At 54.5% G+C, this 27,863-nt stretch overlaps 1 protein-coding gene across 3 annotated transcripts in view; it reads left to right on the forward strand.

Annotated features, from left to right (window-relative positions):
• Window positions 1-27,863, forward strand: part of DNMT3A (DNA methyltransferase 3 alpha) — a 243,543-nt gene that overhangs the window by 129,698 nt on the left and 85,982 nt on the right. For 2 of the 3 annotated variants that reach the window (XM_073562042.1, XM_073562041.1), the window contains exons 4-6: window positions 1,907-2,234; window positions 6,726-6,763; window positions 7,147-7,293. In XM_073562042.1, the coding sequence (XP_073418143.1) occupies window positions 1,907-2,234; window positions 6,726-6,763; window positions 7,147-7,293 (513 nt within the window). Of the gene's footprint in view, window positions 1-1,906; window positions 2,235-6,725; window positions 6,764-7,146; window positions 7,294-27,639; window positions 27,659-27,863 lie in introns of those variants that run through there. The other variant, XM_073562044.1, reaches the window with a different exon arrangement.

The raw sequence follows: 27,863 nt of genomic DNA on the forward strand, positions 1-27,863 counted from the left end.
TCATGGTTGTCTTGGTGGTGTGGCCTCATAATCTCGGTGTTGTGGCCTCAGTGTTGTGGCCTCGTTGTCTCGGTGTTGTGGCCTCAGTGTTGTGGCCTCGTTGTCTCGGTGTTGTGGCCTCGGTGTTGTGGCCTCGTTGTCTCGGTGTTGTGGCCTCGTTGTCTCGGTGTTGTGGCCTCGTTGTTGTGGCCTCGTTGTTGTGGCCTCGTTGTTGTGGCCTCGTTGTTGTGGCCTCGGCGTTGTGGCCTCATTGTCTCGGTGTTGTGGCCTCGTTGTCTCGGTGTTGTGGCCTCGTTGTCTCGGTGTTGTGGCCTCGTTGTCTCGGTGTTGTGGCCTCGTTGTCTCGGTGTTGTGGCCTCGGTGTTGTGGCCTCGTTGTCTTGGTGTTGTGGCCTCGTTGTCTTGGTGTTGTGGCCTCGGTGTTGTGGCCTCGTTGTCTCGGTGTTGTGGCCTCGTTGTCTCGGTGTTGTGGCCTCGGTGTCTCGGTGTTGTGGCCTCGGTGTCTCGGTGTTGTGGCCTCGGTGTCTCGGTGTTGTGGCCTCGGTGTCTCGGTGTTGTGGCCTCGTTGTCTCGGTGTTGTGGCCTCGTTGTCTCGGTGTTGTGGCCTCGGTGTCTCGGTGTTGTGGCCTCGGTGTTGTGGCCTCGGTGTTGTGGCCTCGGTGTTGTGGCCTCGGTGTTGTGGCCTCGGTGTTGTGGCCTCGGTGTTGTGGCCTCGTTGCCTCGGTGTTGTGGCCTCGTTGCCTCGGTGTTGTGGCCTCGTTGTCTCGGTGTTGTGGCCTCGTTGTCTCGGTGTTGTGGCCTCGTTGTCTCGGTGTTGTGGCCTCGTTGTCTCGGTGTTGTGGCCTCGGTGTTGTGGCCTCGGTGTTGTGGCCTCGGTGTTGTGGCCTCGGTGTTGTGGCCTCGGTGTTGTGGCCTCGGTGTTGTGGCCTCGGTGTTGTGGCCTCGGTGTTGTGGCCTCGGTGTTGTGGCCTCGGTGTTGTGGCCTCGGTGTTGTGGCCTCGGTGTTGTGGCCTCGGTGTTGTGGCCTCGGTGTTGTGGCCTCGTTGTCTCGGTGTTGTGGCCTCGTTGTCTCGGTGTTGTGGCCTCGTTGTCTCGGTGTTGTGGCCTCGTTGTCTCGGTGTTGTAGCTGGGTTTTTTGTGGCCGCAGTCAGTGTCCTGGATCTGGCTATGTGCCCCTGACCACCTCTCTTGCCAGGGGCGTCTCTGGATTTTCCCTGCTGACTTTAGCACTTTGCCCGTCCGCCGCTGAATCTTGATTGTTGGTGATTTTTGCCCATTGCTGTCTCCTGGAGACCCTGCTGTTGCCTGATGGGTATGGGAGCGTAAGCTAGGGTTGTCTTAGGCCTGTTTCACACATCAGTTTGTGACCATCAGTCAAAATCGGACATTTTGCCAAAAAAACGGATCCGCCATTTTGCTTGGTGGATCCGTTTTTTTTCCCATTGAGTTGCATTACCGGCGGATCTTGACTGATGGCCATCCGTTGGATCCGTTTTTTGCGGATCCGCCAAAATTTTGGTGTCCGCCGACATGCCCGGACGGACCATGCAGCGTTTTTTTCGGGCAGCCGGATCCGCATTTGTCATTGCGCATGCCCGAAGGACTTCACTCAGCCGCAAATTTAACCCTAAACTCTGTTCTGGCGGCTGATAAATTCTCTCTCTCTCTCTCACGATGTAACAGCAGAATAGTGGCTGCAGCTCTGGAAGTGACTGGAGGATAAGACACTGTGTAACAGCAGAATAGTGAGTGCAGCTCTGGAGGTGATTGGAGGATGAGATACTCGTATCTAATGCGACTGCCCTCTAGTGGTGTTAGCCTGTATTTTGGATGGCTCCCATGGTGTCTGGGACTTGTGTTTCTGCCTCCATCTTCGCCTCCTTCATTTTCTCTCTTTCTCTTTATAGGTGGAAACAGTCAGTGCATCCAAAGACATTGCCTCAGTCCCTAAGTGCCACACGTCCCAAAAAACCAGCCACCCTGATCCTGTGCCCAACGGAGAAGTGGAGTCGTCAGAGACGCCCGCACCGGAGAGAGCTGGCCCTGCGACCAGCCCTAAGGACAGGAAGGTCCACCAAGAAGAGGAGGACGAGGAGGAGGACGAGATGTACGTGGAGTCTATGCTGGAGAATGGCCGCTGCTCGTTGAGCGATGACAGCAACCCTCATGACATGGAGGAGTGCACAGCCAATAGGAAGCGAGGGAGGAGAAGCCAAGACGAGAGCTCTGAAAGAGGTCAGTGCGCCCCATACATGACATGCCTGGAGGTTCGCGACCACTGAGAACTCTGTTTGCCTGGATACAATTGTACCTGACTTTCATCTCTTAGGTAAAAAAAAAAATGCTCCGTTCAGTGACGCAAGGGGAGGTGACAAAGCCTGTCCCTCTTACGGAGGCTCCTCTCATCAGTAGTCTGACAATCCTCTGTCCTGGCTTTAATCATCTGTCATTGAAAAGCAGAGATGCACAACATTTTGGCCATATTGCCATACTGAGCAAATCCCAAGTGTCGAAAAAAAAATAAAAAGTGGTATTTACATGAATACATAACTAAAACCACACACATTACAGTACATTTACACATCAGTACATAAAAGCAGCGCCAGAACCACAGTCAGTAAATGAATGCTGTGCCAGAACCACTGTCAGTACACGAATGCTGCACCAGAACCACTGTCAGTACACAAATGCTGCGCCAGAACCACTGTCAGTACATGAAAGCAGCGCCAGAACCACTGTCAGTACATGAAAGCAGCGCCAGAACCACTGTCAGTACATGAAAGCAGCGCCAGAACCACTGTCAGTACATGAAAGCAGCGTACATGAAAGCAGCGCCAGAACCACTGTCAGTACATGAAAGCAGCGCCAGAACCACTGTCAGTACATGAATGCTGCGCCAGAACCACTGTCAGTACACGAATGCTGCGCCAGAACCACAGTCAGTAAATGAATACTGCGCCAGAACCACTGTCAGTACATGAAAGCAGCGCCAGAACCACAGTCAGTAAATGAATGCTGCGCCAGAACCACAGTCAGTAAATGAATACTGCGCCAGAACCACTGTCAGTACATGAAAGCAGCGCCAGAACCACAGTCAGTAAATGAATGCTGCGCCAGAACCACAGTCAGTAAATGAATACTGCGCCAGAACCACCGTCAGTACATGAATGCTGCGCCAGAACCACAGTCAGTACATGAATGCTGCGCCAGAACCACTGTCAGTACATGAATGCTGCGCCAGAACCACAGTCAGTAAATGAATACTGCGCCAGAACCACTGTCAGTACATGAAAGCAGCGCCAGAACCACAGTCAGTAAATGAATGCTGCGCCAGAACCACAGTCAGTAAATGAATACTGCGCCAGAACCACCGTCAGTACATGAATGCTGCGCCAGAACCACAGTCAGTACATGAATGCTGCGCCAGAACCACTGTCAGTACATGAATGCTGCGCCAGAACCACAGTCAGTAAATGAATACTGCGCCAGAACCACCGTCAGTACATGAATGCTGCGCCAGAACCACAGTCAGTACATGAATGCTGCGCCAGAACCACTGTCAGTACATGAATGCTGCGCCAGAACCACAGTCAGTAAATGAATACTGCGCCAGAACCACTGTCAGTACATGAATGCTGCGCCAGAACCACAGTCAGTAAATGAATACTGCGCCAGAACCACAGTCAGTAAATGAATACTGCACCAGAACCACAGTCAGTAAATGAATACTGCACCAGAACCACAGTCAGTAAATGAATACTGCACCAGAACCACAGTCAGTAAATGAATACTGCGCCAGAACCACAGTCAGTAAATGAATACTGCACCAGAACCACAGTCAGTAAATGAATACTGCACCAGAACCACAGTCAGTAAATGAATGCTGCACCCGAACCACAGTCAGTAAATGAATGCTGCGCCAGAACCACAGTCAGTAAATGAATGCTGCGCCAGAACCACAGTCAGTACATGAATGCTGCGCCAGAACCACTGTCAGTACATGAATGCTGCGCCAGAACCACAGTCAGTAAATGAATACTGCGCCAGAACCACAGTCAGTAAATGAATACTGCACCAGAACCACAGTCAGTAAATGAATACTGCACCAGAACCACAGTCAGTAAATGAATACTGCACCAGAACCACAGTCAGTAAATGAATACTGCACCAGAACCACAGTCAGTAAATGAATACTGCGCCAGAACCACAGTCAGTAAATGAATACTGCACCAGAACCACAGTCAGTAAATGAATACTGCACCAGAACCACAGTCAGTAAATGAATACTGCACCAGAACCACAGTCAGTAAATGAATACTGCACCAGAACCACAGTCAGTAAATGAATACTGCACCAGAACCACAGTCAGTAAACGAATACTGCGCCAGAACCACTGTCAGTAAATGAATACTGCGCCAGAACCTCTGTCAGTACATGAATGCTGCGCCAGAACCACCGTCAGTGAATGTATACAGCAGCAAACTTAGTACAGCGATTAATTGCCGTGTCAGGTCAGCCCCATATAATTGTATTGCTTGAACCTACAATTCTCAGTATGTCTTTAACAATGGAGATACTGGGAGTTGTTGTTACTAGCCATTATCAGACTGCGGAACATACAGGAACCACAGCACTGAAGAGACGCAGTCACTGTCTGTCGCTAATAAATGCTTGCATCCAGGTATCTTATGGGTGACATCTTCTCTGGTTCAAGCCGTTTCCATCCTTTTTGTCTTTGTGTAGTATGGGCGCTATAATGGGATTTTACACCCAGACCTCGTCTCTTTTCTCTGCTCCAGCAGCACATTCTAACATGATGGCCTTTGAAATAAAAAGTATCATTATACTACCCCATAAATATAAATATCTTCCATATGCTGCGCCAATAAATAAATAATTGCCCCTCATTGTGCTTCCTGCACAAAATATCCCCCCATATACTACCCCTCTCCATAAGGTCCCAACCATACACCATGCTAAGTCCTCATTCACAATTCCCCTAATTGTCCCATAATGACCCCCTTGTCCCATAATGACCCTGTTGTCCCATAATGACCCCGTTGTCTCATATTGTTCCCCATTGTCCCATAATGTTCCCCGTTGCTCCTTAATGGCCTCCATAGTGTCCCTCATTACGCTAAAATGTCCTATCATCTTCGGGTCCTGGAGCGCTTACCTGCCCCTGTCCCCGCTGCCTCTTTGGCCCATCGCCAGCAGCGTGATGACATTGGCAGCATGCTGACTTCATCACGCCAAGGCACATCGGGCTAGCACAGACGAGCGCTGCTTTGCCCCCGTGCCGCACTGCCCCCGTCCCCGTGCCGCACTGCCCCCGTCCTTGCTCTGCTCTGCCCCCGTCCTTGCTCTGCTCTGCCCCCGTCCTTGCTCTGCTCTGCCCCCGTCCTTGCTCTGCTCTGCCCCCGTCCTTGCTCCGCTCTGCCCCCGTCCTTGCTCCGCTCTGCCCCCGTCCTTGCTCCGCTCTGCCCCCGTCCTTGCTCCGCTCTGCCCCCGTCCTTGCTCCGCTCTGCCCCCGTCCTTGCTCCGCTCTGCCCCCGTCCTTGCTCCGCTCTGCCCCTGTCCTTGCTCTGCTCTGCCCCTGTCCTTGCTCTGCTCTGCCCCCGTCCTAGCGCCACTCTGCCCCCGTCCTTGCTTTGCTCTGCCTCCTGTCCTCGCGCCACTCTGCCCCCCATCCTCGCACTGCTCTGCCCCCGTCCTCGCTCCACTCTGCCTCCCGTCCTTGCGCCGCTCTGCCCCCGTCCTCGCACTGCTCTGCCCCATCCGCGCACCGCTCTGCCCCCGTCCTTGCTCCGCTCTGCCCCCGTCCTAGCGCTGCTCTGCCCCTGTCCTTGCTCTGCTCTGCCCCCGTCCTAGCGCCACTCTGCCCCCGTCCTTGCTTTGCTCTGCCTCCTGTCCTCGCGCCACTCTGCCCCCCATCCTCGCACTGCTCTGCCCCCGTCCTCGCTCCACTCTGCCTCCCGTCCTTGCGCCGCTCTGCCCCCGTCCTCGCACCGCTCTGCCCCATCCGCGCACCGCTCTGCCCCCATCCGCGCACCGCTCTGCCCCCATCCGCGCACCGCTCTGACCCCGTCCGCACGCCACTGTGCCCCTGTCCCTGTGCTGCGTTGTCCTTGCGCTGCTCTGCCCCCCGTCCTTGCCCCGCTCTGCCTCCTGTCCCCGCGCCGCTCTGCCCCCGTCCTTGCCCCACTCTGTCTCCCGTCCCTGCGCCTCTCTGCCCCCGTCCTCGCGCCGCTCTGACCCCCGTCCGCACGCCACTGTGCCTTTGTCCTTGTGCTGCTCTGCCCCCCATCCTTGCCGCGCTCTGTCCCCCATCCTCGCGCCGCTCTACCCCGTCCTCACGCCGCTGTCTCCCGTACCTGCGCCGCTCTACCCCGTCCTCACGCCGCTCTGCCCCCTGTCCTTGCCCCGCTCTGTCTCCTGTCCCCGCGCCGCTCTGCCCCCGTCCTCGCGCCACAGTTTTCCAGTGTATTTGCTTCTTTCAAACTGGTATACATTTGAATTGAGCGAGGAGGGAGCGGCGTCTCATGGGAGCTCCGCGGGCAGCACTATATACTCCACATACAGCCTGCACGTTGTGCAGGCCTGGTGTAAAGCATGGGGGACAGAGCAGCCGATCGTACTGGAGCAGGGCTGCTGTGTAAAGCATGGTGGAGCTTCTGGTGGTTTCGTCACAGTGTGTCATCTTTTCATTTTGTTCTTGCCTTTCAGAGAAAGAAGACGAGGACTCCGACTCCCACACGTCAGAGGTGAGGGGCGTCATTACCTTCCGTATTGTTCTTGTAGGTTTAGGCTAATGGTCACGTGACGGCCCACCTGATGATATAAGACTGTATTAACAATGTTGCTACGATGTACAGGGGGTCCAGAAAGTATTCACACCCCTTTAAATTTTCCACTCTCTGTTTCATTGCAGCCATTTGGTAAATTAGAAAAAAAGTTCCCAACTTTTTTGAATTTACCAAATGGCTGCAATGAAACAGAGAGTGGAAAATGTAAATGGGTCTGAATACTCTCCGGACCCCCTGTATCCTCCTCAGCGTAGCAGTGACAGCGGGAGGCGCCGTTGTGCAGGGAGGCTGGGTGGACTGTCATGGGCCCTGTAACTCAGGTGGTGTTTTCTCTTGAGCAGGGTTACCGCCGCCGGCTGCGTGGAAAGGTGGGCCGAGAGTCGAGTTTGCGTCAGAGGCCGATGCCGCGGCTGCCGTTCCAGGCTGGGGACCCATATTACATCAGCAAGAGGAAGAGAGATGAGTGGCTGGCCCGCTGGAAGAAAGAGGTAGGAAAACCGCCCCGGAGGCACAGGTTCACAGCAGCACTCATAGTGAGGGCGGCCCCACCCAGGTGGCTCCTCCCCCGTGGAGGCAGAGCTTCCGTCATTGCTCACAGCAGCACTCATAGTGAGGGCGGCACCTACCCAGGCTCCTCCCCCATGGAGGCACAGATTCACAGCAGCACTCATAGTGAGGGTGGCCCCCACCCAGGTGGCTCCTCCCCCGTGGAGGCAGAGCTTCCGTCATTGCTTCACAGCAGCACTCATAGTGAGGGCGGCACCTACCCAGGCTCCTCCCCCATGGAGGCACAGATTCACAGCAGCACTCATAGTGAGGGTGGCCCCCACCAAGGTGGCTCCTCCCCCGTGGAGGCAGAGCTTCCGTCATTGCTTCACAGCAGCACTCAGTGAGGGCGGCACCTACCCAGGCTCCTCCCCCACGGAGGCACACATTCACAGCAGCACTCAGTGAGAGCGGCGCCCACCCAGGCTCCTCCCCGACGGAGGCACAGATTCACAGCAGCGCCCACCCAGCCTCCTCCCCCACGGAGGCACACATTCACAGCAGCACTCAGTGAGAGCGGCGCCCACCCAGGCTCCTCCCCGACGGAGGCACAGATTCACAGCAGCGCCCACCCAGGCTCCTCCCCGACGGAGGCACAGATTCACAGCAGCGCTCATAGGGCAGCTCGCACCCAGGCTCCTCCCCGACGGAGGCACAGATTCACAGCAGCGCTCATAGTGAGGGCGGCTCCCACCCAGGCTCCTCCCCGACGGAGGCACAGATTCACAGCAGCGCCCACCCAGGCTCCTCCCCGACGGAGGCACAGATTCACAGCAGCGCTCATAGGGCAGCTCGCACCCAGGCTCCTCCCCGGCGGAGGCACAGATTCACAGCAGCGCTCATAGTGAGGGCGGCGCCCACCCAGGCTCCTCCCTGGCGGAGGCACAGATTCACAGCAGCGCTCATAGTGAGGGCGGCGCCCACCCAGGCGGCTCCTCCCTCCGGCAGGGGCACTTCTCTCCCAGAATGCACTGGTGTGCTAGCTGGGGGGTCCTCTGTTGATGCTATGTGGCCCTATTCTGTGACCACTGGGGCGAGTCGGTCCTCACTCTGCTGGTGCACGACTGTATATAAGCTGATGGGTCACTCGGACTTGTGTGAGGTCATCGGGCTGATACCTGCGAGCACATAGTGTCACGTGAGGAGGTGCACATTGTGGCCCCCTGGGGCTTCCCTACTGCCCTGGGTGCCACCATGTCAGATTGTGAGGCCTCACGCCTGACAGCCGCACCTCATCTGCTGCCCAAAGATCACAATGGCGCTAAGCCAGGCCTTCAGCACTATCTTGCAGTCAGTGTGGTCTTTGTAGCAGTCTGTGTTGTCTCTTTTGTGGTGTGTTCTGTCTCTGTAGAGGTTGGCGCAGTCTCTTCTGTCTTTATAGATGTCTGAGCGGTCTCTTCCACAATCATTGCTGTCTCTGTAGAGGTCATTGCAGTCTTTTTTGCTCTTTGATGCCTTTGTATAAGTTGTTACAGTCTCTTCTGCTGTGTGCGCTCTCTCTTTCACAGTGTCATCTCTTCGGTGTTTACAGTCTCTTCTGCTGTGTGCGCTCTCTCTTTCACAGTCAGCGTCGTCTCTTCAGTGTTTACAGTCTCTTCTGCTGTGCGCGCTGTCTCTTTCACAGTCGGCGGCGTCTCTTCTGCTGTGACTACAGTCTCTTCTGCTGTGTGCGCTGTCTCTTTCACAGTCAGCGTCGTCTCTTCTTCAGTGTTTACAGTCTCTTCTGCTGTGTGCGCTGTCTCTTTCACAGTCGGCGGCGTCTCTTCTGCTGTGACTACAGTCTCTTCTGCTGTGCGCGCTGTCTCTTTCACAGTCAGCGTTGTCTCATCTTCGGTGTTTACAGTCTCTTCTGCTGTGTGAGTTGTCTCTTTCACAGTCAGTGTCATCTCTTCTTCAGTGTTTACAGTCTCTTCTGCTGTGTGCGCTCTCTCTTTCACAGTCAGCGTCGTCTCTTCTTCAGTGTTTACAGTCTCTTCTGCTGTGCGCGCTGTCTCTTTCACAGTCGGCGGCGTCTCTTCTGCTGTGACTACAGTCTCTTCTGCTGTGTGCGCTGTCTCTTTCACAGTCAGCGTCGTCTCTTCTTCAGTGTTTACAGTCTCTTCTGCTGTGTGCGCTGTCTCTTTCACAGTCGGCGGCGTCTCTTCTGCTGTGACTACAGTCTCTTCTGCTGTGTGCGCTGTCTCTTTCACAGTCAGCGTCGTCTCTTCAGTGTTTACAGTCTCTTCTGCTGTGTGCGCTGTCTCTTTCACAGTCGGCGGCGTCTCTTCTGCTGTGACTACAGTCTCTTCTGCTGTGTGCGCTGTCTCTTTCACAGTCGGCGGCGTCTCTTCTGCTGTGACTACAGTCTCTTCTGCTGTGTGCGCTGTCAATTTCACAGTCGGCGGCGTCTCTTCTGTGACTACAGTCTCTTCTGCTGTGTGCGCTGTCTCTTTCACAGTCAGCGTCGTCTCTTCTTCGATGTTTACAGTCTCTTCTGCTGTGTGCGCTGTCTCTTTCACAGTCGGCGCCGTCTCTTCTGCTGTGACTACACTCTGCTTTGTGCTGTGCGCTGTCACTGTAGCGGTCGTCAGTCTTTTCTGCTGTGTGCTGTCTTTGTAGATATCTGTGTGATCTCTTCTAAAATGTGCGAGGTCTCATCTTCAGGTCCCGATCTCTTCTACAGATCACGGTCTCTTCTGCAGGTGGCGGTCTCCTGCAGATTATGTTCTCTTCTGCAGGTGGCGGCAGTCTCTTTTCAGGTGTTGGAGGTCTCTCTTCAGGTGGCGGCGGTCTCTCTGCACATCGCGGAGGTCTCCACATCGCGGAGGTCTCTCTGCAGGTGGTGTCTCTCTCTGCAGGTGGTCTCTCTCTGCAGGTGGTCTCTCTCTGCAGGTGGTGTCTCTCTGCAGGTGGTGTCTCTCTCTGCAGGTGGCGTCTCTCTGCAGGTGGCGGCGGTCTCTGCAGGTGGCGGCGGTCTCTCTGCAGGTGGCGGCGGTCTCTCTGCAGGTGGCGGCGGTCTCTCTGCAGGTGGCGGCGGTCTCTCTGCAGGTGGCGGCGGTCTCTCTGCAGGTGGCGGCGGTCTCTCTGCAGGTGGCGGCGGTCTCTCTGCAGGTGGCGGCGGTCTCTCTGCAGGTGGCGGCGGTCTCTCTGCAGGTGGCGGCGGTCTCTCTGCAGGTGGCGGCGGTCTCTCTGCAGGTGGCGGCGGTCACTCTGCAGGTGGTGGCGGTCTCTCTGCAGGTGGTGGCGGTCTCTGCAGATTGAGGCGGTCCGTCTGCAGGTGGCGGCGTTGTCTCTGCAGATGGCGGCGGTCTCTATGCAGATGGCGGTGGTCTCTCTGAAGATAGCGGTGGTCTCTTTGCAGATGGTGGCGGTCTCTTTGCAGATGGTGGCGGTCTCTTTGCAGATGGTGGCGGTCTCTTTGCAGATGGTGGCGGTCTCTTTGCAGATGGTGGCGGTCTCTTTGCAGATGGTGGCGGTCTCTTTGCAGATGGTGGCGGTCTCTTTGCAGATGGTGGCGGTCTCTTTGCAGATGGTGGCGGTCTCTTTGCAGATGGTGGCGGTCTCTTTGCAGATGGTGGCGGTCTCTTTGCAGATGGTGGCGGTCTCTGCAGGTGGTGGCGGTCTCTGCAGGTGGTGGCGGTCTCTGCAGGTGGTGGCGGTGTCTCTGCAGGTGGCGGCGGTGTCTCTGCAGATTGAGGCGGTCTCTCTGCAGGTGGCATCGGTCTCTCTGCAGGTGGCGGCGGTCTCTCTGCAGATGGCGACAGTCTCTCTGCAGGTAGCGGCGGTCTCTCTGCAGATGGCGGCAGTCTCCCTGCACATCGTGGCGCTCTCTCGCTCTTTGCCCGGTCGGGAGTCTCCAGTGCACATCATTGTGCTGCAGACACATCACTGGCGTCTCCGTGGTAACCGGCGCTGCGCAGCGACACTGCCCGAATCAAGGTGTCTTTTTATAGAACATTTTGCTGCGGTCGTTTCCTGCACTCGGGGCCCCTGTATAAATCTGGAGGGAGCGAGGGGATTCATACCATTTAACCCTCGCCTGCCTGCGACTTCAGGAGACTGGGACTGGGGGGGGGTCGCTCTCTGGATTGTTCCATGATTCTCTGGGGGGAGTTTAGTGAACAATCACTTCTTAAAGTTGATCTGTTTGAAGGAAGAAAAACCAGAAATGTAAAGGACTGAGCGACCGAGACGAGGGCCGAACCCGGGTCTAGAGGAGCGGGTCACCTCCAAAAAGCACCTGGGGTGTTCCCGGTGTACGAAGGGTCTTGTGGGGTGTTCCCGGTATACGGTGGGTCTTGTGGGGTGTTCCCGGTGTACGAAGGGTCTTGTGGGATGTTCCCGGTATTTTTCAGGTCTTGTGGGGTGTTCCCGGTATTTTTCGGGTCTTGTGGGGTGTTCCTGGTATACGGCTGGTCTTGTGGGGTGTTCCCCGGTATACGGCGGGTCTTGTGGGGTGTTCCCGGTATACGGCAGGTCTTGTGGGGTGTTCCCGGTATACGGCGTGTCTTGTGGGGTGTTCCTGGTATACGGCTGGTCTTGTGGGGTGTTCCCGGTATACGGCGGGTCTTGTGGGGTGTTCCCTGTGTACAGCGAGTCTTGTGGGATGTTCCCGGTATGTGTTCCCAGTATATGGAGGGAGTTGCGGGGTGTTCCCGGTATACGGTGGGTCTTGTGGGGTGTTCCCAGTATATGGAGGGAGTTGTGGGGTGTTCCCAGTATACGGCAGGTGTTGAGGGTGTTCTTGGTATATGGCGGGTCTTGTAGGGTGTTCTCTGTATACAGAGGGAGTTGCGGGGTGTTCCTGATATACGGTGGGTCTTGTGGGGTGTTCCCAGTATACGGCAGGTGTTGGGGGTGTTCCCGGTATACGGCAGGTCTTGTGGGGTGTTCCCAATATACGGCAGGTATTGGGGGTGTTCTTGGTATACGGCGGGTCTTGTAGGGTGTTATCTGTATACAGAGGGAGTTTCGGGGTGTTCCTGGTATACGGTGGGTCTTGTGGGGTGTTCCCAGTATATGGAGGGAGTTGTGGGGTGTTCCCAGTATACGGCAGGTATTGGGGGTGTTCTCGGTATACGTCAGGTCTTGTGGGGTGTTCCCGGTATGCGGCTTGTGTTGGGAGTGTTCCCGGTATACGGTGGGTCTTGTGGAGTGTTCTTGGTATACGGCAGCTCTTGTGGGGTGTTCCCAGTATGTGGCAGGTGTTTCGGGGTTTTCCTGGTATACGGCAGGTGTTGGGAGCTTTCTTCGATATTCGGCAGGTGTTGGGGGTGTTCTTGGTATACGGCGGGTCTTGTGGGGTGTTCCCAATATACGGCTGGTGTTGGGGGTGTTCTCGGTGTACGGCGGGTCTTGTGGGGTGTTCCCAATATACGGCTGGTGTTGGGGGTGTTCTCGGTATACGGCGGGTCTTGTGGGGTGTTCCCAATATACGGCTGGTGTTGGGGGTGTTCTCGGTGTACGGCGGGTCTTGTGGGGTGTTCCCAATATACGGCAGGTGTTGGGGGTGTTCTCGGTGTACGGCGGGTCTTGTGGGGTGTTCCCAATATACGGCTGGTGTTGGGGGTGTTCTCGGTGTACGGCGGGTCTTGTGGGGTGTTCCCAATATACGGCTGGTGTTGGGGGTGTTCTCGGTGTACGGCGGGTCTTGTGGGGTGTTCCCAATATACGGCTGGTGTTGGGGGTGTTCTCGGTATACGGCAGGTCTTGTGGGGTGTTCCCAATATACGGCAGGTGTTGGGGGTGTTCTTGGTATACGGCGGGTCTTGTGGGGTGTTCCCGGTATATGGAGGGAGTTGTGGAGTGTTCCCAATATACGGCAGGTATTGGGGGTGTTCTCGGTATACGTCAGGTCTTGTGGGGTGTTCCCGGTATGCGGCTTGTGTTGGGAGTGTTCCCGGTATACGGTGGGTCTTGTGGAGTGTTCTTGGTATACGGCAGCTCTTGTGGGGTGTTCCCAGTATGTGGCAGGTGTTTCGGGGTTTTCCTGGTATACGGCAGGTGTTGGGAGCTTTCTTCGATATTCGGCAGGTGTTGGGGGTGTTCTTGGTATACGGCGGGTCTTGTGGGGTGTTCCCAATATACGGCTGGTGTTGGGGGTGTTCTCGGTATACGGCGGGTCTTGTGGAGTGTTCCCAATATACGGCTGGTGTTGGGGGTGTTCTCGGTATACGGCGGGTCTTGTGGGGTGTTCCCGGTATGCGGCTTGTGTTGGGAGTGTTCCCGGTATACGGTGGGTCTTGTGGAGTGTTCTTGGTATACGGCAGCTCTTCTGGGGTGTTCCCAGTATGTGGCAGGTGTTTCGGGGTTTTCCTGGTATACGGCAGGTGTTGGGAGCTTTCTTCGATATTCGGCAGGTGTTGGGGGTGTTCTTGGTATACGGCGGGTCTTGTGGGGTGTTCCCAATATACGGCTGGTGTTGGGGGTGTTCTCGGTATACGGCGGGTCTTGTGGAGTGTTCCCAATATACGGCTGGTGTTGGGGGTGTTCTCGGTATACGGCGGGTCTTGTGAGGTGTTCCCAGTATACGGCAGGTCTTGTGGGGTGTTCCCAATATACGGCAGGTGTTGGAGGTGTTCTTGGTATACGGCGGGTCTTGTGGGGTGTTCCCAATATACGGCTGGTGTTGGGGGTGTTCTCGGTATACGGCGGGTCTTGTGAGGTGTTCCCAGTATACGGCAGCTCTTTTGGGGTGTTCCCGGTATACGGCAGGTCTTGTGAGGTGTTCCCAGTATACGGCAGCTCTTTTGGGGTGTTCCCGGTATACTGCAGGTCTTGTGGGGTGTTCCCAGTATGCGGCAGGTGTTGGGGATTTTCCCGATATTTGGCAGGTAATGAGGGTGTTCTACATCTATGGCTGGTGTTGGGGGGTGTTCTCGGTATATGGCGGGTCTTTTGGGGTGTTCCCGGTATACGGCAGGTCTTGTGAGGTGTTCCCAGTATGCGGCAGCTCTTTTGGGGTGTTCCCGGTATACTGCAGGTCTTGTGGGATGTTCCCAGTATGCGGCAGGTGTTGGGGGTTTTCCCGATATTTGGCAGGTACTGAGGGTGTTCTACATCTATGGCTGGTGTTGGGGGTGTTCTCGGTATACGGCGGGTCTTGTGAGGTGTTCCCAGTATATGGCAGCTCTTTTGGGGTGTTCCCGGTATACGGCAGGTCTTGTGAGGTGTTCCCAGTATACGGCAGCTCTTTTGGGGTGTTCCCGGTATACGGCAGGTCTTGTGAGGTGTTCCCAGTATGTGGCAGCTCTTTTGGGGTGTTCCCGGTATACTGCAGGTCTTGTGGGGTGTTCCCAGTATGCGGCAGGTGTTGGGGATTTTCCCGATATTTGGCAGGTAATGAGGGTGTTCTACATCTATGGCTGGTGTTGGGGGGTGTTCTCGGTATATGGCGGGTCTTTTGGGGTGTTCCCGGTATACGGCAGGTCTTGTGAGGTGTTCCCAGAATACGGCAGTTCTTTTGGGGTGTTCCCGGTATACTGCAGGTCTTGTGGGGTGTTCCCAGTATGCGGCAGGTGTTGGGGGTTTTCCCGATATTTGGCAGGTACTGATGGTGTTCTACATCTATGGCTGGTGTTGGGGGTGTTCTCGGTATATGGCGGGTCTTGTGAGGTGTTCCCAGTATACAGCAGCTCTTTTGGGGTGTTCCCGGTATACGGCAGGTCTTGTGAGGTGTTCCCAGTATACAGCAGCTCTTTTGGGGTGTTCCCGGTATACGGCAGGTCTTGTGAGGTGTTCCCAGTATACGGCAGCTCTTTTGGGGTGTTCCCGGTATACTGCAGGTCTTGTGAGGTGTTCCCAGTATACGGCAGCTCTTTTGGGGTGTTCCCGGTATACTGCAGGTCTTGTGAGGTGTTCCCAGTATGCGGCAGCTCTTTTGGGGTGTTCCCGGTATACTGCAGGTCTTGTGGGGTGTTCCCAGTATGCGGCAGGTGTTGGGGGTTTTCCCGATATTTGGCAGGTACTGAGGGTGTTCTACATCTATGGCTGGTGTTGGGGGTGTTCTCGGTATACGGCGGGTCTAGTGAGGTGTTCCCAGTATACGGCAGCTCTTTTGGGGTGTTCCCGGTATACTGCAGGTCTTGTGGGGTGTTCCCAGTATACGGCAGCTCTTTTGGGGTGTTCCCAGTATACTGCAGGTCTTGTGGGGTGTTCCCAGTATACGGCAGCTCTTTTGGGGTGTTCCCGGTATACTGCAGGTCTTGTGAGGTGTTCCCAGTATGCGGCAGCTCTTTTGGGGTGTTCCCGGTATACTGCAGGTCTTGTGGGGTGTTCCCAGTATGCGGCAGGTGTTGGGGGTTTTCCCGATATTTGGCAGGTACTGATGGTGTTCTACATCTATGGCTGGTGTTGGGGGTGTTCTCGGTATACGGCGGGTCTTGTGGGGTGTTCCCAGTATACGGCAGCTCTTTTGGGGTGTTCCCGGTATACTGCAGGTCTTGTGGGGTGTTCCCAGTATACGGCAGCTCTTTTGGGGTGTTCCCAGTATACTGCAGGTCTTGTGGGGTGTTCCCAGTATGCGGCAGCTCTTTTGGGGTGTTCCTGGTATACTGCAGGTCTTGTGAGGTGTTCCCAGTATGCGGCAGCTCTTTTGGGGTGTTCCCGGTATACTGCAGGTCTTGTGGGGTGTTCCCAGTATGCGGCAGGTGTTGGGGGTTTTCCCGATATTTGGCAGGTACTGAGGGTGTTCTACATCTATGGCTGGTGTTGGGGGTGTTCTCGGTATACGGCGGGTCTTGTGGGGGGTTCCCAGTATACGGCAGCTCTTTTGGGGTGTTCCCGGTATACTGCAGGTCTTGTGGGGTGTTCCCAGTATACGGCAGCTCTTTTGGGGTGTTCCCGGTATACTGCAGGTCTTGTGGGGTGTTCCCAGTATGCGGCAGCTCTTTTGGGGTGTTCCCGGTATACTGCAGGTCTTGTGAGGTGTTCCCAGTATGCGGCAGCTCTTTTGGGGTGTTCCCGGTATACTGCAGGTCTTGTGGGGTGTTCCCAGTATGCGGCAGGTGTTGGGGGTTTTCCCGATATTTGGCAGGTACTGAGGGTGTTCTACATCTATGGCTGGTGTTGGGGGTGTTCCCGGTACATGGCGGGTCTTGTGGGGTGTTCCCGGTGTACAGCAGGTCTTGTGGGGTGTTCCCAGTATCTGGCGGGTCTTGTATGGGGTGTACAGGACAGAATATACCCCGTCCCAGACTATGAATAAAAAATCCAGAAAAGAGGGGTTAAATCAATAAAATACACCACTAAAATGGTATACTCCAAATAGAACCATGTAAACAAAAGAAAAAGGAGTACAATTACCCATAAAAAAATATAAATTTTATTTCATAACAATAGATATTCAATCCAAAAATTTTTTTCAAAATTCAAAAGTGAAGGACACATGACCATTAATCTGACACATTCACAAAATTATGTGGACCAGGGCTTCAGAGACTATAAAGCACACATAACAATGTAATCTATATATAAACCTGTAATGACACTATCATGGTGCTGGGCATTCACAAAAATCAGTATGGGTATTATCAGCTCAATTTATATCACCAGGAATATGGTCCCATAAACATCCTAGAAGTTGCCAAAAGAATCACCCAGCACACAATGAAATCTCACCCAAATTGGTCCCAGTGAAAGGTCAGAAACGTGCAGCCCCAACGCGCGTTTCGCGTGGGCTTCCTCAGGGGGCTGTGCACAAGTCATCCCTCTATATATACCCCATACAGCTGTCCCTAATCGCGGACATAATGAGCGGCGCATGTAAATGAAGTGCGCAGAAGCGGCAGCTCTTCCAGACAAGAAGGCCAAGTCAGTGGCAGGCTTTTTGTACGCCGTTACTTGCCGCCTTGGCTGTATGGACACTCTGATTAGCCACCAGGGAAGAGAGTTTGTGAACTCGATCATTGACAACCTGATGGAACATTTTCAAGCAGGTCACCATGGCTTGGTTGACACATTCCGCAGTCACCAGCAGAACATGCACTATATCTTGAAAATAAGCATCGTCGTTTTCATGTTGTCAGTGTTTGCCTTGAAACGTTTATATCGTAGCAAGGACTTGTTAGTCTAAGGCCAGGAATGAAAAGTCGTATACCAAGTCGCCGTGTGTCCCTGTCCTAAAGGTCCCAGTACACGGTACAGCTATTATGTGATTTGGGTGGGTGAGCAGGAGAAACACCCCAGTATTCGGGCTTGGAGGAGTGTACATTAGCCTAGACTGGAATGTACCCAGGGTATGCTCTGGCCTAGGCCACTTTTACCTTAATAATATACCTTACTTATATTGATATGTTTTTTGTGCACTTTTTATCTTTTCAGGGTGCAGTTGGGCCCAAATGGTTCTGCTCACTGTGGCCTCTGTTCACACGGGATGCATTCTAGTTAGCACTGGGCAGCCCCCCTATATGGTGTTACTAAGAGGCTGTGAACCAGAAGCTCTGCATTCCCTGTGTGAACACTGCCACATACGGATTATTTTTTTGCACTGGTGTGCCACACAGCCAATCCCTGATTGTAGGCAGCTGTTTCATTAGGTATTATTGCACCTGTGCAGTTACCATTTTACTTGGGTCTGCTGCACCCTGTTAGTGCATTTGTATTGAGGCCTGTCTATACAGGTAAGCATCTCTGCCTGTTTTGTTTTTTTCTCAAATATTGGAGGATTCTTTCCTCTTTCTGTGGTTTTCACTTTTACCCCGGGCATAGTCTGGCCCAGGCTATTTTACACCCCCAGTCGAGTATATTCTGCCCTGGAGAGGGGTATAATGTGGCCTAGGCCACTTTAACCCCGGGCAGAGTCTGGGATGGGGTATATTCTGGCCTGTTACACCAGTATATGGTGGGTCTTGTGGGGTGTTCCCTTTATACGGCAGGTCTTGGGTGTTCCCGGTATATGGCAGGTGTTGGGACTGTTCCCGATGTATGGCTGGTGTTGGGGGTGTTCATGGTGTACGGTGGGTGTTGGATGTGCTCCCGGTATATGGCTGATGTTGGGCGTGTTCTCGGTATATGGCTGTTGTTGGGGGTGTTCCCGGTATACCGTGGAGGTTGGGGGTTGTATAAGGCTGGTGTTGGATCTGCTCCCGGTATATGGCTTGTCTTCGGGGAGTTTCCGTAGTACGGCAGGTGTTGGAGGTGTTGGACGTGTTGTCAGTATATGGCTGGTGTTGGGGGTGTTCCCGGTATACGACTGGTGTTGGGGGTGTTCCCGGTGTACGGTGGGTGTTGGGGGTGTTCCCGGTATACGGCTGGTGTTGGGGGTTTTCCCGGTATACGGCTGGTGTTTGCGGTATACGACTGCTGTTGGGGGTTCCCGGTATAAGGCTGGTGGTGGATCTTTTCCTGGTATATGGCTGGTGTTGGGGGTGTTTCCGGAATACGGCAGGTGTTGGACGTGTTCCAAGTATGTGGCTAGTGTTGAGGGTTTTCCCGATATATGGTGGGTGTTGGGGGTTCCTGGTATAAGGCTGGTGTTGGATCTTTTCCCGGTGTATGGCTGGTATTGTGGGTGTTTCCGGAATACGGCAGATGTTGGACGTGTTCCCGGTATGTGGCTGGTGTTGGGGGTGTTCCCAGTATACGACTTGTGTTTGGGGTGTTCCTGGTGTACGGTGGGTGTTGGGGGTGTCCCCGGTGTATGGTGGGTGTTGGGGTTGTTCCCGATATACGACTGGTGTTGGGGGTGTTCCTGGTGTATGGTGGATGTTGGGGGTGTACGGTGGGTGTTCCCGGTGTATGGTGGATGTTGGGGGTGTTCCCGATATACGACTGGTGTTGGGGGTGTTCCTGGTGTATAGTGGATGTTGGGGGTGTTCCCGGTATATGAAAGTTGTTGGAGGTGTTCCCGGTATACGACTGGTGCTGGGGGTGTTCCCGGTATACGACTGGTGTTGGGGATGTTCCCGGTATACGGTGGGTGTTGGGGGGTTTCCCGGTATACGGCTGGTGTTCAGGGTGTTCCTGGTATACGGTGGGTGTTGGGGGTTCCCGGTATAAGGCTGGTGTTGGATCTGTTCCCGGTATATGGCTGGTGTTGGATCTGTTCCCGGTATATGGCTGGTGTTGGGCGTGTTTCCAGAATACGGCAGGTGTTGGACGTGTTCCCGGTATAGGCTGGTGTTGGGGGTTTTCCCGATATACGGTGGGTGTTGAGGGTTCCTGGTATAAGGCTGGTGTTGGATCTGTTCCTGGTATACAGCTGGTGTTGGGGGTATTTCTGGAATATGGCAGGTGTTGGACGTGTTCCCGGTATATGGCTGGTGTTGGGTGTGTTCCCGATATACAACTGGTGTTGGGGGTGTTCTCGGTGTAAGGTGGGTGTTGGGGGGTGTTCCCGGTATATGACTGGTGTTGGAGGTGTTCCCGGTATATGACTGGTGTTGGGGATGTTCCCGGTGTACGGTGGGTTTTGGGGGTGTTCCTGGTATACGGTGGGTTTTGGGTGTGTTCCCGGTATACAACTGGTGTTGGAGATGTTCCCAGTGTGTAGTGGGTATTGGGGGTATTCCCGGTGTTCCCTGTTCCCAGTATATGGGTTGTGTTGGGGATGTTCCCAGTGTACGATGGGTTTTGGGGGTGTTCCCGGTATACGGTGGATTCTGAGGGTGTTCCCGGTATACTGCTGGTTTTGGGGGTGTTCCAGGTATATGACTGGTGTTGGGGGTGTTCCCGGTATACGACTGGTGTTGGTGTTTTTTCTGGTATACGGCTGGATTCGGGGGTGTTCCCTGTATACGGCTGGTGTTCCCGGTGTACGGTGGGTGTTGGGGGTGTTCCCGATGTACGGTGGGTGTTGGGGGTGTTCCCGGTGTACGGTGGGTGTTGGGGGTGTTCCCGGTATACCGTGGGTTTTGGGGATATTCTCGGTATTCGGCTGGTGTTGGGGTTTTTTCCGGTATACGACTGGTGTTGGGGATGTTCCCGGTATACGACTGGTGTTGGGGGTGTTTCCGTTATACGGTGGGTCTTGTGGGGCGGGATCAGCCTGATAATCATGTGTGGGATATGCTAGAAGGACACTTGTGATCGGTGGAGGCCGCCCAGCAGCACAAAGGATACGAGAAGAGACCTTCGTCTTGTTTAGGTCTGGGCGGATGCGTGGAAGTTTGGGTTCTAGTACTAGAACATTACCCGAACTTTCACCAGAACCTGAACCCCATTGAAACTAAAGGATACCAGAATGGCTGAGAATAGAAAAAACATTCTTTTTCCAAACTTACCTGGCGCTTTCGCTCTACAAACTTTTCTCACGGTCTCTCTCTCTGTAGACTTATCTTGCCCTCTCTCTATGGACTTATCTCGCTCTTTCTCTCTAAGGACTTTTTCTCGCTCTTTCTCGCTATGGACTTCTCGCGCTCTCTCTTTACGGATTTATCTTGCACTCTCTCTCTATGGACTTATCTTGTGCTCTCTCTATGGACTTATCTTGTGCTCTCTCTATGGACTTATCTTGCGCTCTCTCTATGGACTTATCTTGCGCTCTCTCTATGGACTTATCTTGTGCGCTCTCTCTATGGACTTATCTTGTGCGCTCTCTCTATGGACTTATCTTGTGCGCTCTCTCTATGGACTTATCTTGTGCGCTCTCTCTATGGACTTATCTTGTGCGCTCTCTCTATGGACTTATCTTGTGCTCTCTCTCTATGGACTTATCTTGTGCTCTCTCTCTATGGACTTATCTTGTGCTCTCTCTATGGACTTATCTTGTGCTCTCTCTATGGACTTATCTTGTGCTCTCTCTATGGACTTATCTTGTGCTCTCTCTATGGACTTATCTTGTGCTCTCTCTATGGACTTATCTTGTGCTCTCTCTATGGACTTATCTTGTGCTCTCTCTATGGACTTATCTTGTGCTCTCTCTATGGACTTATCTTGTGCTCTCTCTATGGACTTATCTTGCGCTCTCTCTATGGACTTATCTTGCGCTCTCTGCGGACTTGCGCTCTCTCTCTCTACGGACTTATCTCGTGCTCTCTCTACGGACTTATCTCGTGCTCTCTCTACGGACTTATCTCGTGCTCTCTCTATGGACTTATCTCGTGCTCTCTGTATGGACTTATCTCGCGCTCTCTCTCTTTCCACGGACTTCTCTCTCTCTACGGACCTCTCGCGCTCTCTCTCTACGGACCTCTCGCGCTTTCTCTCTATGGACCTCTCGCGCTCTCTCTCTATGGACCTCTCGCGCTCTCTCTCTATGGACCTCTCGCGCTCTCTCTCTATGGACCTCTCGCGCTCTCTCTCTACGGACCTCTCGCGCTCTCTCTCTACGGATTTATCTCGCGCTCTCTCTCTACGGATTTATCTCGCGCTCTCTCTCTACGGATTTATCTCGCGCTCTCTCTCTACGGATTTATCTCGCGCTCTCTCTCTCTACGGATTTATCTTGCGCGCTCTCTCTCTACGGATTTATCTTGCGCGCTCTCTCTCTACGGATTTATCTCGCGCGCTCTCTCTCTACGGATTTATCTCGCGCGCTCTCTCTCTACGGATTTATCTCGCGCGCTCTCTCTCTACGGATTTATCTCGCGCGCTCTCTCTCTACGGATTTATCTCGCGCTCTCTCTCTACGGATTTATCTCGCGCGCTCTCTACGGATTTATCTCGCGCGCTCTCTACGGATTTATCTCGCGCGCTCTCTACGGATTTATCTCGCGCGCTCTCTACGGATTTATCTCGCGCGCTCTCTCTCTACGGATTTATCTCGCGCGCTCTCTCTCTACGGATTTATCTCGCGCGCTCTCTCTCTACGGATTTATCTCGCGCTCTCTCTACGGACTTATCTCGCGCTCTCTCTCTACGGACTTATCTCGCGCTCTCTCTCTACGGACTTATCTCGCGCTCTCTTTACGGACTTATGTCTCGCTGTCTCTACTGAGTTATCTTGAGCTCTCTGTCTACCGTCTTATCTTGCGCTCTCAGAAGCCATCACTTCTTTACATGTGGCAACTATCCATGAACTGGATGTGCGACTGCCTCTTATTGCTGCACAGACTTGTTTGCGGTTCACTCCCACTTTGCAGAAGACAGCTGACAAGAACCTTGCTCGGTTGTGTTCTGCTGCCAGCTTCTCGCTGCCGGTCCAGCCCTTCCTTTTCTTGTAGGTCATCGCTATTTCTGTGCAGCCACGAAAGTAGTCACACAAATTCCCCTGCTTTACAGTAGACTGACTCTCGGAGACGTGTCAGCTTGTTTTACGTTACAAAATTTGTAGCTCTTCATCTGCTGCATGTGGTTCTGCGAGCGATGCACAGACTTCCATGTTGTCTGCTGCTGCAGTCAGATGCGGAGCTGCAGTCAGATGCGGAGCTGCAGTCAGATGCGGAGCTGCAGTCAGATGCGGAGCTGCAGTCAGATGCGGAGCTGCAGTCAGATGCGGAGCTGCAGTCAGATGCGGAGCTGCAGTCAGATGAAGTTACTATGATGGCAAGGACTCGTTACTCTGTTGTAGGGGGCTTGTTACTGGGAAGTCGTGGGCTTGTTAGTGGGATGTCAGGAGAGGAGTTACTCTGATGTCGGAGGCTCATCGCTGGGATGTCGGGAGTTCATTACTCTGGTGTCAGGGGCTCGTCACTGGGATGTCGGGAGTTCATTACTCTGGTGTCGGGGGCTCGTCACTGGGATGTCGGGAGTTCATTACTCTGGTGTCAGGGGCTCGTCACTGGGATGTCGGGAGTTCATTACTCTGGTGTCGGGGGCTCGTCACTGGGATGTCGGGAGTTCATTACTCTGGTGTCGGGGGCTCGTCACTGGGATGTCGGGAGTTCATTACTCTGGTGTCGGGGGCTCGTCACTGGGATGCTGGGAGCTCATTACTCTGCTGTCGAGAGCTCGTCACTGGGATGTAGGGGCCTCGTCACTGGGATGTCGGGAGTTCATTACTCTGGTGCTGGGGGCTAGTCACTGGGATGTCGGGAGTTCATTACTCTGGTGCTGGGGGCTCGTCACTGGGATGTCGGGAGTTCATTACTCTGGGATGTCGGAAGTTCATTACTCTGGTGTCGGGGGCTCGTCACTGGGATGTTGGGAGCTCATTACTCTGCTGTCGAGAGCTCGTCACTGGGATGTCGGGGGCTCGTCACTGGGATGTCGGGAGTTCATTACTCTGGTGCTGGGGGCTCGTCACTGGGATGTCGGGAGTTCATTACTCTGGTGCTGGGGGCTCGTCACTGGGATGTCGGGAGTTCATTACTCTGCTGTCGGGGGCTCGTCGCTTGGATGTCGGGGGCTCGTTCTTGAGTTTTCGGGGGCTTGTTAGTGGCATGTCAGGAGAGGAGATATGGTATCCTCTCACTTCAAACTCTATTGTAGAGGAGGAATCGGTCAGCATCACTCGGCGGGGCGACGTGTCCAGACTCCGCCATTCATGTCGGGCCTCATGACCTCTCTCGCTGACCGCTTGTTGTCAGTAAATGTGGTCACCAGAGTATTTGGTTGTGGGGGGGCTGGGGTCCGTATCGCCACCTGCCTTCCGGGTGCTTCCTGGCTGCTCTCTGTGGCTTTCTGTCTGAGGCCGCCATGCCCGCGCATCCTGCGCTCTAGTACTCACTGTCTGCTGGGAAGTAACTTGCTCTTCAGTGCTGCACAGACTTGTGTCGTCTGCTGTGCAGTAGACTGTCTCTCCACACTGATGTGACCGATTTTTGTGTGAATCGCTGCACATTGACTTCTTTTATATGCTGAACATGATGAACTGACAACTTTTTGTGCCTCACTGTGTATACCCTCTAAATGCTGCATAGACTTGTTTCTACCACTGTACAGTAGACTGCCTTTACATGTTGTTCGGATTTGATATATGTGCTTTACAGTTTACAGTTGACGGTTTCTCCATGGTGTTGAGACCTGGTTTATTTGCTGTACAGTATATTGCCTCTAAGGCTGCATAGGCTTGCTTCATTTTCTGTACAGTAGATTATGTCTCCATGCTGCATAGGCTTGCTTTTTGCTTTACAGTACACTGCCTCTTAATGCTGTACTTGCTCCCTCTGCTGTGCAGTAGACTGCCTCTTTATGCTGCATAGACTAGCTTCATTTGCTGTACAATAGATTGCCTCTCAGTGCTGCGCAGACTTTCTTCATTGGGTATATGGTAGATTGCCTCTCCATGCTGCGTAGACTTGTTTCATCGGCTGTTTAGTAGATTGCCTCTTCATGTTGAAGAGAATTGCAGTGATTTCCTTCACCTGCTGTATAGTAGACTTCCTCTTCATGCTTCTTAGATTGGCAGTGCCTGTGTGGTGACTGCTCCGCGCTGCACATTGTAGGTTGGCTGCCCCCCGATGCGCGCTGCTGTCGCTCTTCTCGCTGCTGGTCCTTGTTCTGCAGTTGTGCTGGATTATTGCACATTCTGCCTGGTAACAGCCTGTGATTGGTGGAGGGGAAGAGCCTGGGCCTCATCCTCCTCATCTCTCCCCAGTACATACATTAACCCTGCACTGACTGCAAACGTGACACATCACCCAGGAGCGGAGGCGCTGCGTCCTCATAGAGGGGCCACAATGGCCGCTGTGCTCACTCTGTGCGTGCATGGTTATTATGGTCTGTTAGTGTGCGGATTGGCATGCTGGGAGTTGTAGTTCCATCTCTAGCACCTAATGGAGTAGACAAAACATACAGATGTGAGGTCACTGCGCCCCTGCAGGACAGAAAAGGTGACAGTGATTATGGGGGTCTGGACACGTGTGGTCTCCGGTATGACTAGCGCGGTATTGATCATGAGCGACCACTGCGCTGTTCTTGGTGATGGTCACACGGGCTCAGTACCGATAAATGTGTGCTCAGGTAGAGAGGTCCGGGCCGCTGCACAGATATTGGGGCGCTACAGTACAGGTGATTGCAAGGGTCCTATAAATGAGTAAAATTTGGGGTGTCGCAGACTAAAGGGGTGAGTTCTGCACCTTATAGGGGGAAATTAGTGAGGAGCACAGCTCTGTATAGTGGGGGGGCCATATGTAGGCAAGGAGTGCCTCTGTATAATGGGGGTCCCCTTTGTAGGTCAGGGGAACCCTGTGTAATTGGGGGGCCTGTATAGATGAGGGGAGCCCCTGTACAATTGGGAGGACCCCGTATAGGTGAGGGGAGCCCCTTACAGTTTGGTTCCCCGTATAGGTGAGGGGAGCCCCTTACAGTTTGGGGCCCCGTATACGTGAGTGGAGCCCCTGTAGAGTTGAGGGCCCAGTATAGGTGAGTGGAGCCTCTGTACAGTTGGGGCCCCCGTATAGCTGAGGGGAGCTCCTGTACAGTTGGGGCCCCCGTATAGGTGAGTTGAGCCTCTGTACATTTGGGGGCCGCCGTATAGCTGAGGGGAGCTCCTGTACAGTTGGGGCCCCCGTATAGCTGAGGGGAGCTTCTGTACAGTTGGGGCCCTCGTATAGGTGAGTTGAGCCTCTGTACAGTTGGGTGCCCCCGTATAGCTGAGGGGAGCTCCTGTACAGTTGGGGCCCCCGTATAGGTGAGTGGAGCCTCTGTACAGTTGGGCCTCTGTATAGTTGGGGGCCCCGTATAGCTGAGGGGAGCTCCTGTACAGTTGAGCCTCTGTATAGTTGGGGGTCCCGCACAGCTGAGGGGAGCTCCTGTACAGTTGGGGGCCCCTGTATAGGTGAGTGGAGCCTCTGTACAAATGGGGGCCCCCCGTATAGCTGAGGGGAGCTCCTGTACAGTTGAGCCTCTGTACTCTGTATAGTTGGGGGCCCCGTATAGCTGGGGGGAGCTCCTGTACAGTTGAGCCTCTGTACAGTTGGGGTCCCCGTATAGCTGAGGGGAGCTCCTGTACAGTTGAGCCTCTGTATAGTTGGGGGCCCTGTATAGCTGAGGGGAGTTCCTGTACACTTTGGGCCCCCGTATAGTTGAGTGGAGCCTCTGTACAGTTGGGGGCCCCCGTATAGCTGAGGGGAGCTCCTGTACAGTTGAGCCTCTGTATAGTTGGGGGCCCCGTATAGCTGAGGGGAGCTCCTGTACAGTTGAGCCTCTGTACAGTTGGGGGCCCCCGTATAGCTGAGGGGAGCTCCTGTACAGTTGGGGCCCCCGTATAGGTGAGGGGAGCCTCTGTACAATTTGGGGACCCGTATAGGTGAGTGGAGCCTCTGTACAGTTGGGGGCCCCCTGTATAGCTGAGGGGAGCTCCTGTACAGTTGGGGCCCCCGTATAGGTGAGGGGAGCCTCTGTACAGTTGGGGGCCCCCGTATAGCTGAGGGGAGCTCCTGTACAGTTGGGGCCCCGTATAGGTGAGTGGAGCCTCTGTACAGTTGGGGGGCCCCCGTATAGCTGAGGGGAGCTCCTGTGCAGTTGGGGCCCTGTATAGGTGATTGGAGCCTCTGTACAGTTGGGGGCCCCCTGTATAGCTGAGGGGAGCTCCTGTACAGTTGGGGCCCCGTATAGGTGAGTGGAGCCTCTGTACAGTTGGGGGCCCCCGTATAGCTGAGGGGAGCTCCTGTACAGTTGGGGCCCCGTATAGGTGAGTGGAGCCTCTGTACAGTTGGGGGCCCCCGTATAGCTGAGGGGAGCTCCTGTACAGTTGGGGCCCTGTATAGGTGAGTGGAGCCTCTGTACAGTTGGGGGGCCCCCGTATAGCTGAGTGGAGCCTCTGTACAGTTGGGGGCCCCCGTATAGCTGAGGGAGCTCCTGTACAGTTGGGGCCCCGTATAGCTGAGGGAGCTCCTGTACAGTTGGGGCCCCCGTATAGCTGAGGGAGCTCCTGTACAGTTGGGGGGCCCCCGTATAGCTGAGGGGAGCTCCTGTACAGTTGGGGCCCCGTATAGGTGAGTGGAGCCTCTGTACAGTTGGGGGCCCCCGTATAGCTGAGGGGAGCTCCTGTACAGTTGGGGCCCTGTATAGGTGAGTGGAGCCTCTGTACAGTTGGGGGCCCCCGTATAGCTGAGGGAGCTCCTGTACAGTTGGGGCCCCGTATAGCTGAGGGAGCTCCTGTACAGTTGGGGCCCCCGTATAGCTGAGGGAGCTCCTGTACAGTTGGGGCCCCCGTATAGGTGAGGGGATAGCTCTGCTGTGTGTCCCCGGCACACTGCGCTCTGCAGACGGTGCTGGATTCCAGCCTGCGCTGCCCTCCTCCTCCCTCGCTCACTCTCCCCTGCTCCCCCCTCCTCCTCATCCAACCACAAAACGCCACCGTGAACACGTGAGGTTCTGTTTTAGACAAAGAAAATTCTCCGTTCTTTCCCCCTTTGGCCCCCAACCATCCAGCCCCCCTCCTTCCACTCAAACTGCAATATCAGGAAGAGGGTGGGGGGTGGAGTGGGGTCCGCCAAGGGGGGGGGGCGTGAGGACAGAACACCTGACTGCCTCCTCATTGCCGTGCAGCAGCGGGGCTCATGGGTATGTCCCTTCACCTTTTTCCTGAGGTTCTGGCTGGGATGTCTATGGGAAGTGAAGAGACAGGGAGACTGGAGCGAATGAGGACACAGATTGCCAATATGATAGAGGCAGAAGGATGGAGCTTGTATCCTCCTCCAGGATGAGCGCCGTCTCTCGGGTCTGTGCCAGGAAAGGGGATTCCGTGTGACGGCGGTGCTGCACTGAC

Source organism: Dendrobates tinctorius, unplaced genomic scaffold (genome assembly GCF_039654945.1).
Source record: "Dendrobates tinctorius isolate UK_male_01 unplaced genomic scaffold, ASM3965494v1 ptg000332l, whole genome shotgun sequence".
Classification (NCBI taxonomy): Eukaryota; Metazoa; Chordata; class Amphibia; order Anura; family Dendrobatidae; genus Dendrobates; species Dendrobates tinctorius.